This window comes from Littorina saxatilis, linkage group LG6, assembly GCF_037325665.1.
Source record: "Littorina saxatilis isolate snail1 linkage group LG6, US_GU_Lsax_2.0, whole genome shotgun sequence".
Classification (NCBI taxonomy): Eukaryota; Metazoa; Mollusca; class Gastropoda; order Littorinimorpha; family Littorinidae; genus Littorina; species Littorina saxatilis.
The window spans coordinates 30377342-30389468 of NC_090250.1; the positions used below are offsets into that span (position 1 = coordinate 30377342).

At 40.9% G+C, this 12127-nt stretch overlaps 1 protein-coding gene across 1 annotated transcript in view; it reads left to right on the forward strand.

The window, feature by feature from the left end:
• The window catches only part of LOC138968974 (uncharacterized), a 35447-nt gene that overhangs the window by 14494 nt on the left and 8826 nt on the right, over positions 1-12127 (forward strand). The window contains exons 5-10 of the mRNA XM_070341659.1: positions 847-996; positions 1459-1667; positions 4033-4325; positions 6916-7163; positions 7757-7972; positions 11341-11542. Coding sequence (XP_070197760.1) covers positions 847-996; positions 1459-1667; positions 4033-4325; positions 6916-7163; positions 7757-7972; positions 11341-11542 — 1318 coding nt within the window. The remainder of the gene's footprint in view (positions 1-846; positions 997-1458; positions 1668-4032; positions 4326-6915; positions 7164-7756; positions 7973-11340; positions 11543-12127) is intronic.

Genomic DNA, 12127 nt, shown 5'->3' on the forward strand with positions numbered 1-12127 from the left:
TTCAAAATTGAGCCGAGAGTTGAATAGATGACAACACACACGAGGAAGATCTTATAATAAGTGTTTGAGCGTTCTATTTTTTAAATCTAAATGCTGTGTTTGGTAGTTTGTTTTCAGACGGCGATATTCTCCAACGGTCAGTGTGTTTGTTTATGTAATGCGAAGCGTTTTATGGCACGGAATGTGCATGTGTTTGATAGAATATTGGTTTGCCTACCTTAATTCAACAGTTTTAATCTGCTTTGATGAATGGGTATCTATGAAAACTAAATAAAGCATGATGACGAACGGAAGTGCTGACTCCTGACATAGGAGAGCTCGGCGAAGCAAACCGCTCGCTGATTAAAATTCATTTAATTATTTGGCATAGTTTTGGGCAAATCAATGCAGGTGTTTCTAAATCAAGTTACAGTACAGTGAATGTCCCTTGAACGTTTAAGGTCCAAATCGTACGAAAACGTTCCAAAATGGCGCCTTAGGTGTAGTAACTTTAAGAGTTAAGTGTTTGCTCTTGCTTCATCAGCCATATTTCACCTTTGGAATCTTGTAAGCGCAGTCCACACACAACCCAAACTTACTGTTTTCAAACACAGAGAACAACATGATTTTAGATTATTAATTTGTACTTCAATCTCATACAGTGCATGATCTACACTCTAGAAAGGCGCCGTTACTATTATCAATTCGTGAAGCTGAACTGCATGAACAACCCATTCACTGCTATGCCCGCGAATATGGACTGAGACCAGTGGCCCAAACGTTTATGAACAGCAACTGACATCCCCTCGCATGACGGACTCACTCACGTCCAAAAAGCTGTACTTGATTTAATGTTCTGTATTTCAGAGTACAACCATCGTTTACAGTGAGCTTCCACGTTGTCATCTCAAAGAAGTTTAAGCACATGGAAGCCAACAACCATCGTGTGTACCTGTCTTGGAAGCCTGACGAAAAACAGCAAAGTCCTGATGATTTGATTGAAATGCATCCTAAAGGGTAGGCATCATGTTGTTTCCTTCCTTGCCTCTTTAACACCGGCTATTTTTATTGTCTTACTGCTCTTCCGCTATTCTTCTACGAGTTTTGATCTTACGTCATTTTCTCCTTTAATCTTTTGGAGAAAGTCACAAGGTACTGGCGTTTGTTAGCTGGTTGATAGATATAAAAAAAAGTCTATCAAGGGACACAATGTCAGGTTGTTTCCCTTTACCTCACCTCAACAATCATTGCTTGAATAAGATATGTACTGGTGGGTATCATATATGTGTGCCAAGGTTGTCTTTTTGAATTATGAATAGGATCAGAAATAAAGACAACCATTTCACTGCCACAGGGCTCTCGTTTATGTTAAATTGGGCACATATTTAACAACAATACATTAACGCATTACGGTTATAGTATTTTCAGACAGTAGCTGACAGTTTCTCTTGCTTTATTCTCCCCCCTTTCGTTTTTAAGGAGGAGCGACGGTTGTGGGGAATTGTACGAAACAACAGTGGAATGGAGTCATCTTCCAAAGAATCCAAATAAGACCTGCTACAAATACTGCGTTGAGGTTGATGGTAAATTCGAATGGGAAAAACTCTACCGCCCAAAAAAAGACAAGAAAAAAGACAGCGTGACTGCAAGAGAACCACGAATTCCAACTCAGACGGCTTTACAGAAAGGTAAAGAACATGCAGGATAATCATGGCTCTTGTTTGTGTGTTTGTATTTTACCTGTAAATCCTTAGAAAAGGGATGGATTACTGAGAAAAACAAAAACAAATATTTTTGGCGCTAAGCTCATCAGTTTTTCAAATATTCAAACATGTTTAAATCAAGCAGTGAGGCTATAACTTCTGGTTTAAGCCGTTGTTCGATATAAAGAATTACCTTTTGTCCTGCTTTGTGTGTCCATCCCGTTTAGATCTTCTAATAATAATGATAAGAATGAACACGTATTAAAGGCACAGTACGCCTCCCGTAAACCATCACAGATACTCTGTCAGGCTTTTACACACAGTACAAACACCCTTTCATTTATACACTCACCGCTTTTGAACATCCTAGGTGCCCTCCGTAAAGAGCGAGCAATTTTCAAAGAATTGATTTTGCGGATTGTCTGATAACGAAATCGAACGGTGCATTTTGGCGCTAGACCTAACTTTTAAAATCTAAATAATAAATTGACAGCTTGTTACACAAACATTCTTAAATCATAAAAGAATTCTTTTTTCATCAAGACAAGATCAGTACTACAATTCAAAGTTTTGAAAATTTGAAAAAAGAAAAGCCCGGAAGCAGGGTCACGCAAGGTCGTGGTTCTTGTAGCAGACGACGGTTTATGCCTATAATTGCCAGTTCCTCTGAACAGTCAAAAGCCATCGCTAGAGTTCTTGTGAAGCGCAGCTGTTTGGTGCGTTTAGATTCAGAGGTACATAATAACGTGCTACAGTAAAACCTGCATCCAGCGGACCCTTATTTCGGCGGACACCTTAGCATAATGGACAATTCAAGTGAGGACGGATGTATTTTACTCTTGAAAATACCTTAAAAGAGTGAACACCTCAAAGGCGCGGACGCGGACACCCTTTTTTGGTCCTGATTGGGTTCGTTACTTGTCAACAACGGACAAACCCTTGAAGCAGACAGCTTTTAGCAGACACTGGTCCGCCATCTTGGTTCTGCAATTACAATCTCGCTGGCGATGTGAACGCGCGAGAAGCTTATTTTGTAAGCCAATGACAGCAATTGAAAGAAGTTGCTTTGTATGGTGCACGCTCATTGGTCGATGCCGTGAACTCACAAACATTTCGGGTTTCTACTTTCTGTACTGTGATGCATCTTCGTCTCATCCTTCGTCTTCGTCTCATCATCATGCCAAAACGAAAAAATTTGACTTTAGAAGAGTCGATGTCATAAAGACCGTTCGAAAAGTTGCTGATGAGCTGAATTGCGGAAAAACTAAAATTTCCAACATAAAAGCTGATCGAACACAAATTCTCAGTCAGTGGGACTCCGGTGCCAGATCGACGGCAAAATGTGTTAAGCTGAGAGAAAAACAACCTATGATGAGTTGAACGAAGAACTCTTCGAGTGGTTTTCAACAGCTCGATCAAAGAATCTTCCAGTGAATGGCCCATTGCTTCAGATAAGAAACCGATTGCACCTCTCTCTCTCTCTCTCTCGCTCTCTCGCTCGCTCGTTCTCTCTCTCTCGCTCGCTCGTTCTCTCTCTCGCTCGCTCGCTCGCTCGCTCGCTCGTTTTCTCTCTCTCTCTCTCTCTCTCTCTCTCTCTCTCTCTCTCTCTCTCTCTCTCTCTCTCCTTTTCTTTGAACAAAAAGCAAAAAACTTGAGGGCTTCAAAACTTTGAGTTTTAATAATCACTGTGGCAAAAAAGAATCAGTGACTGTTGGGTTTTTTCCTCAAATAAAATGTTGGCGCATTCATATTCATAAGAAAGGACACCTTGTTACAAAGGACAGTGGCAAGGCTCCCCAAGAGCGTCCTTTGCTCGCAGGTTCTACTGTATTGCAGATAAGCTTACAGCGAGTCGCATTGGAAATCACAAACTGACGACTACATTGTAAAAAAAAAAGGAAACTTGATCACACGGGTTCACAATGGCTCAGGGGTAAGATAAACCACGCAAAAATAAATTCTTTGAAAATTGCTCGCTCTTTACGGAGGGCACATTCTCAAGCGGTGAGTGTTTAAATAAACGGGTGTTTGTATAGTGTGTAAAAGCCTGACAGTATCTGTGATGGTTTACGGGAGGCTTACTGTGCCTTTAATCGCCCCTTTTTACCGGAGCTCACGACGATGTACATTAGCAAACTTCACACACACGCACATACACGCACACACACATCACACACGCACGTACGCACACACACACACACACACAACACACATAAACACATACACACACACACACACACACACTGTAATACAGTTAATATGTGACTAAACCTATCCCCCTAGCAAACGCTGCATAGCAATTTCTTTTACACTAGTCTAGCTTCCATCTCATGTCGTCTATTATGTTTAGGAACATGGGATGTGTACGACTGGGTGGCATACCCGAGCGGTATGACAGGAAATTTGGACACGTTCTTCCGCTGGACTGGAATAGCGACCTCTGCACGCGACATATTTTATCGCGACTTGGCACCAGCTTGCGCCATGTTCCTGCCATCTCCTGACACAATCATGGACGCGTTGTGTTTCCATGTTGACAGCAAGGGTCAGTGCGCAGAGGACTTTCTGAACACTGTCAAGATCCTGAGGAGGACCCCACCTTTCAACGTTAGTCAAGAAGATGTAGACAAGTTCATCGCTGAGGTGAGTTGCTTGCATTCTTAGATGTAAGACATTATATTTTAAACATATTAAAAGCCATGTTCTGCGTTAAACCTGATATTAATTGGGCAAAGTCAACTTCGCGAAGTCTACATCATGAAGCGCGCTGCACGAACTTTGGCCCTGAATTTTCGGTAAAAAGTCTTCGCGAAGTCAAATTCGGGCTCAATTAAGGACGACCTTTATTTAGAAGGTGAAATAAGCTTTCGGTACTGACGTACGGTAAAGGAAATGATAATGTGAACCTGAAAGCTTCTACCGCTGAAAATAAAACTATTAAGCTTACTGCCTAGTTATCAGCGTCTCAGACGGGCGCAATGGCTTGGTGTTAAGGCGCCGGCCTCTAAAGCGGAAGGTCGTGGGTTTGAATCCCGGCCGCGCCTGGTGGCGATTTTTTCAATCTCCCAGGTCAACTTATGTGCAGACCTGCTAGTGTTTTATAATATTAATGATAATAATATGGGAGATTTATAGAGCGCTTTACATTCTCTAAGCGCTTTACAATGACAAACATACATATAAATACAAAGCAAAGCACACAAAAAAAAGCATGTGCAGCAGCATTCAGCACACAGGTGAACAACGAGACACTACATCAATACAAGCTGCAAGCATACTAACACAGGCAAAACATTCAAACATTCAAACACCTGATTCAAAAATGCACCATGTTGAAATAAAATTAATCAAAATACTGTGTGAAGAAGTGTGTTTTAAGGTTTGATTTGAAGGAACAGAATGTTTGGCAGTGTCGGATAGAGTAAGGGAGAGAGTTCCACGCAACGGCAGCAGAGTGGGAGAAGGCTCTCTGGCCGTAAGATAATTATTATCCGCTTCGTGTGTACACGCAAGCACAAGACCAAGTGCGCACGGAAAAGATCCTGTGATCCATGGCAGAGTTCGGTGGCAGGCATGGGAATTGTCCGCCGACGCTGAATTCTTTTTTTGTTCCGCCGAAAAGGCAAAAGTGTCCGCCGAAAAAATAAAGGGGGGAAGGCACAAAAAAAGCACCGGTTACTTTTGCCTTTGCGCAAAAGCCCGCGAAAACTTTCCATACTTTGTTCACGCACTTCAAGTTACATTTTCCTGTTTGTCTCAACAGATCAATTTTTTTAACAAATTTAAACCATATAATACGTGTATATATTTTTTTTCTGAAAAAAAGCAAAAATTGGTACTAAAAACTCTGATTCTAAAAACAGAATTTAATGGCAAACTTGGAGCTCAGATGACACCAGATTGCACCATCTGGGTTCTTTGGAGAAATTTTTTCCGGGGGGGCATGCCCCCGGACCCCCCTAGTAAGGCTAGGCGCTTCGCGCCGTCGACTTGACGCTTCGCGTCTTCAGTTATACATTTTCAGCCTTTTTTACAATTTTCAATTCCCATGCCTGGGTGGGTTATAGAAACACGAAAATACCCAGCATGCTTCCTCCAAAAGCGGCGTATGCCTGCCTAAATGGCGGGGTAAAAACGGTCATGCACGTAAAAATCAACTCGTGCAAGGACACGAGTGTACGTGGGAGTTTCAGCCCACGAACGCAGAAGAAGATGATGATCAGCGTCTTTACAACACGGTATTTTTATCATATATTTAAACCGTCTAAACACACTCTAAACTAAAAGTGAGCACTCCAATTTGAACATACTTTTTGTAACCAGTTGTGAACTCTGTGTGGAGTACTTTATAGTTCTGCTTGCAAAAGTAGCACACATTGTGAACAATATTTAGTGTTTACCGTGTGTGGTACTTTTGCAGAAAGAATTCTATAGTATCTCACGTAGTGTTCACAACTGGTTACAAAAAGTGTGTTCAAATAATTGGATTCTCTTTTTCCTGAATCCACAAGGATATAGATTGTGCTAAGCAGGAAAGCGCGCTTTTCTGTATTCTTGTTAACTTTGTGAGCTTGTTTTGAATACATATCATATCTATATGTTTTTGGAATCAGGAAATGATAAAGAATGAGATAAAATCATTTTTGGATCGATTTCTTAAATTTTAATCGAAAGACTAATTAATCTATTTTCATTAATTGTGATCACAATTTAAGAGTAAACATGACATATGTATATATTTTTAGATTCAGAATGTGATGAAGAATACGATGCAATCAATTTTAAATCTGTTTGCGAAAAATCGATTTTAATGACAACTTTACTGAGCAAACTCATTAATTAAATTTTAAGCCACTAAGCTGAAATGCAATACCAAAGTCCGGGCATCGTCGAAGATTCCTTGACCAAACTTTCAACCAATTTGCTTGAAAAATGGGGGCGTGACAGTGCCCCCTCAACTTTTACGAAAAGCCCGATATGACGTCATCAAAGACATTTATCAAAAAAATGAAACAAACATCTGGAGGTACCATACTCAGGAACTCTCATGTGAAGTTTCATGAGAAATCGGTCCAGTAGTTTTCTCTGAATCGCTCTACACACAAACACACAGACACACACACAGACATATACCACAACCCTTGTCTCGATTCCCCCCTCTACGTTAAAACAGGTAGTCAAAACTTGACTAAATGTAAAAAACTCACTGTTTGATCTTTTTTCTTCATGTTAGTGTGTGGAAACAGCGCTGCTAGCTCCGCTACTTGAGCGAGTGGAATCAATCCTCGACAGAGAGCACCACACAGTGGTGGTGTGCGTGTTTCTGGTGCTGCTGGCCGAAAACACGAAGAGCATGCTTACTCAGAGCAACAGGCAGATCGTCTTCAGGGCGTTGCTCATCAAGCCAGATTTGGAGAAGAAGATCTGCCCCGAAATACCACAGCTGTCCAAGCATTTTCCTCTTCTCACGAGAGACAAAAAGTTTGTTATTTTTTCTTATTCACTCTCATTTTTCTCTGTGTCGTGCGTGCCATCATTTTCTTATGGTCTTTTTGTAACATTTAACTTATCTTTGTCCTTAACTTTTGTCTTTCTTGTGTTTTCTTTCATTTTTGCATTTGCTTTAGTACTAACCTAATGTATTTCTGTTCGTGTGTTTTGTAAGCATACGAATTCAATGATCTATACTTATTCATTCTATCCTTTATTGAAATTATATTTAAGGTCCCCACATGAGATTTATGGCTGGAAAAGATACTCTCCCACATTCTTAGATTTGAGGTGCACAGTTGGCGAAGAATAGAAAGGATTCATGTCTTTTACTAATTTTTTTAAAGAATTTCTCGTATTGTACTGTTTCACTTTATATGCGGAAGCTAGATTTTGTGTGTAATGAAATCATTTGTGTACTGATAATAAATATACCAACTTTTTCTTTTAACCTTTTTCATTTTGGTTTTGAAAGAGTGCCTGCTATTCAATCGTTGTGGATATTTTGGTCAACACGTACGATTCTTTTAAAGTTTATTATCTTAAAATGTGCCTGGCTTGTGATATCTGGTTGCTTGTTGTAGAACGCTTGTGAGGAAGCTTCAGATTCTTTTGAATGACAAGAGAGACTGCGACCCATCTTGGATCTACTGCATGCCATTGCTGCACCTCCTGGGAGACGACTGCCGCGAGTTCCAGCCCCCATCAGCATCAGAAGAACACCGAACTGTAAGATGGTGGGGCGTAGAGAAGGTGGCGGAAAAAACCATGAACTTCAAACTAATCAAAGACACATCAAGGTAAGTGTGTTACTGCTATTTTTCCAAACCAGGTACAAACTGTTGAGTACAAACTAGTTTGATTTTACACTGCATATGTTTTTTAATCACTTGACTAATCAGCAATTCTGTCTTTTTCATTGACAAGCAGTGCTGGTTTGTATGGGGACCAGCCGGCCCGGCATTCGTGTAAAAATCAACAACAAAGCAAAATTATGATAAGAGATAAATGTGCAAATGGCGAACAGTATACGGTTATTACAGAGTATGCGAAACAATCAGTCAGTTTAACACAAAAATATCATCCAAATTGGTAATACTAGAAGAACAATGAAACCAAAATTGAGCATGGAGGATAATGTATTGATTGAACATTGAATTTCCCTTCATTGAGCCATGTGACGTCAGAGGCCGACATAACTTCATATTTAGGCGGCCAGCCGAGACTACAAAATAGTGCATGTTTGTGTCCGTTCAATCGTAAAAAGTAAAAGGAATTTTAACCAGATTCGATCTATAAATAAATGTCATTTGTACTTTTGACCAAAATATGACATTTTTCACAGATCTCGACAGTCAGTGTTTACCTCGACCGCAAGCGTGGTCTCGGAGGAACACTGACTGTCTCTATATGTGTAAAATGTCATATTTTGGTCAAAAATACAAATAACGTATATAGTCAAATGAAGCAGATATAGAGAAAAAGAAGTCGTGTAAAGCGGTATAATTTTTGTATCGTTTTGTTAAAAAGAATGTTGATGAATTCGCTCCAGACGCGCACATATACACACACACACACACGCATGCGCGTACGCATGCACACACACACACGCATGCACACACAAACACACACGCACACACACACACACACACACACACACACACACACACACACACACAGACACACACACACACACACACACACCAACCAACACAATAAGTGCAGATGTGAATACAAATGTTATAAGAATGAAGTTTTTCTTGTTTTTCCTTCTAGTGTATGAATTTGTATGAAGTTTTCACAAGACAGGAAAATCTGCATCGATGAAGATTTGAGTAGTTTCTATCCGTTCCTCCGATTCTCCCAATTTTTCCTCTCACTAAAGCTTGCCTGCACACCCGCCTCTCCTGTTTGTATGCTCAATCATTTTGTCTTCCTTGCCCCCCTCGCCTGCCTGTCTGTTCCTTTCCCTCTGTCAGTGCCTGCCTCTCTATCTATATCTATGTACAGCTCGTGTGTGTCTGTCTGTCTGTCTGTTCGCGATGCACGGCCAAAGTTCTCGATGGATCTGCTTCAAATTTGGTGGGCATATTCAGGTAGACCCCGGACACAATCTGGTCGATGAAAATTTTGAACACGTGCTCTAAGCGCGGCGCGGTGAACCGATTTTGGTTTTTCTGTTCATTCATTCAGATCCATTCCCAGTAACTCTTCCTTTTCTTCTCCAGTGTTTTGCGCGTTTATCTCCCTTCCTTCGTGTGGCATCAATCCATCAAAGTTGAGCGAGTGACTGAATACAAATATCTCGGTACAGTCATTGACAACAAACTAAATTTCTCCTCAAACACTAAAGCTATCCACAAGAAGTGTCAGTCAAGAATCTACTGCTTACAAAAGCTCAGAAGTCTGAACATCAACAGCCGCATCCTCCAAACATTCTATACTTCATTCATTGAATCCATTCTCACTTTCTCTTTCATCTGCTGGTATGGAGGTCTGTGTGTGAAGAGTAAGAATGTGCTTGGGCGGGTGGTGAACACATGTGGTAAGATTGTGGGGGTGAGACAGGAAGGACTGACTGTGCTGTATGAACGACGTGTGGTGCGAAAGGCCCGCTGCATCATCCAGGATAGTAGTCATGTGCTCGCTCACCACTTTGAGGTCCTGCCCTCAGGACGTCGCCTCCGCACTCCCAGATTCCGCACGCTCAGAACTAAGAACAGTTTTATTGAGTCACTTGAGAAAAAGTGACTATGTAATCGGTCAGTGTTAGTCAGTCTGTCCGGCCGGCCGGCCGGCCGTCCGTAGACACCACCTTAACGTTGGACTTTTCTCGGAAACTATCAAAGCGATCGGGCTCATATTTTGTTTAGTCGTGACCTCCAATGACCTCTACACTTTAACGATGGTTTCGTTGACCTTTGACCTTTTTCAAGGTCACAGGTCAGCGTCAAAGGAAAAATTAGACATTTTATATGGACTTTTCTCGGAAACTATCAAAGCGATCGGGCTCATATTTTGTTTAGTCGTGACCTCCAATGACCTCTACACTTTAACGATGGTTTCGTTGACCTTTGACCTTTTTCAAGGTCACAGGTCAGCGTCAAAGGAAAAATTAGACATTTTATATCTTTGACAAAGTTCATCGGATGTGATTGAAACTTTGTAGGATTATTCTTTACATCAAAGTATTTACATCTGTAGCCTTTTACGAACGTTATCAGAAAAACAAGGGAGATAACTAGCCTTTTCTGTTCGGCAACACACAACTTAACGTTGGGCTTTTCTCGGAAACTATAAAAGTGACCGGGCTCAAATTTTATGTGAACGTGACTCATTGTGTTGTGAATAGCAATTTCTTCCTGTCCATCTGATGCCTCATATAATATTCAGAACTGCGAAAGTGACTCGATCGAGCGTTTGCTCTTCTTGTTAAATACCTAAGTTAATTAAAACTAGTATGTGTGCCGGTGAACATATGCACTGATTTCTGTGATGAATATTTTTTATATTCTTTGATGTGCACCCTTATGCTGAGTGTGATAACCCTCGAATGACTAGTCCTGTGATAAATATTGTTCAATGACATATCTAGTCCTGTGATAATGATAGTTTTTAGCGGTAAACTTTTAGCTAAAGCTGACGGCAATTAACCTATTTGGAATCATGTTACTATTCCTGTTAGTGTACATATGCGTGCGCGAGTGTAGTATGCTTCGTATGGTATTTTTATCTGTTGTCTTATCTTCTTCTGCGTTCGTGGGCTGAAACTCCCACGTACACTCGTGTTTTTTGCACGAGTGGAATTTTACGTGTATGACCGTTTTTTACCCCGCCATTTAGGCAGCCATACGCCGTTTTCGGAGGAAGAATCTGTTGTCTTATTATTTGTTTTGTCTTTTAATGTGCACCACACTGAAATTTCTCTGTATGAGATAATAAAGTATTCGTATTCGTATTCGTATTCGTATTCGTATTCCTCTAGTTTCTGATATTTGAATAAGCTTACTTACATGCAATGAGGCATGGGTTACATTTTAATGAGGATGACGTATGTGTTGGGACGTTAGATACGATTTATTGTGTGAGACTTCATGTTGTTATGAAAACGGCTGTACGGTGTTTGTATAATATCTGTGTGAAACAATTGTATTTTTGGTTTGCGTAGGTCAATGCATGAGGTTCTTCGACCGCTTTGGAAGGCAATTCAAGCTGACCAGTTAATGCTGAGAACCCTTGTCGCTACACTGAACCCCAGACAGGTTTTGGACTTCCTGGCCACCGAAGAACTCCCAGCTGAGATCGTCATAGCATCTGTCTTCTATCAGTTGAACTCAAACGTTGATGCCCGCGAGTACACTATTCAGATGGTATTGATTTCGTTACATATTCCTGCGCACGTCGGGATTCATTGTTATTGAGTATTGTGACATTCTAATTAATTGCTGATATCATTTCTGGTCAGTATTCAGTACATTTGTCGTTAACAGTTTTGTTTTGTTTACGAGAGATTGAGAGAGAGAGAGAGAGAGAGAGAGGGAGAGGGAGAGAGAGAGATATGAAATGACGATGTATTGAACAAAGGCTGTCCGCAGCCATTTCATGGGGAGTAATAGCAAACAACAACAGACAGATGTTTACCAGGCAAATAATTCAGTGAACAATGAGAAACTTATAAATCTCACCAACTATGATTACTCTCCCTCTCTCTCTTTGAGAAAGAGAAAGCAGGGCTCCCAACGGATGCCTGTCTAAGAGGGTCCGGGGACCCCCACTTTTCATGTTTAGAAGGTCCATGGACCCCCTAAGTGGGGTTTTAGAGGGTCCCAAGAGTCCAAGGCCCCCAAACCCCATGATGCATTGTGATCGCAAAAATAGAGAATGCTACATGGCTTGCTGTGTGATACCAGGTTTACACGAGCTGCTTTTTTAGCTATTGAACTGCGAGCGAAAGC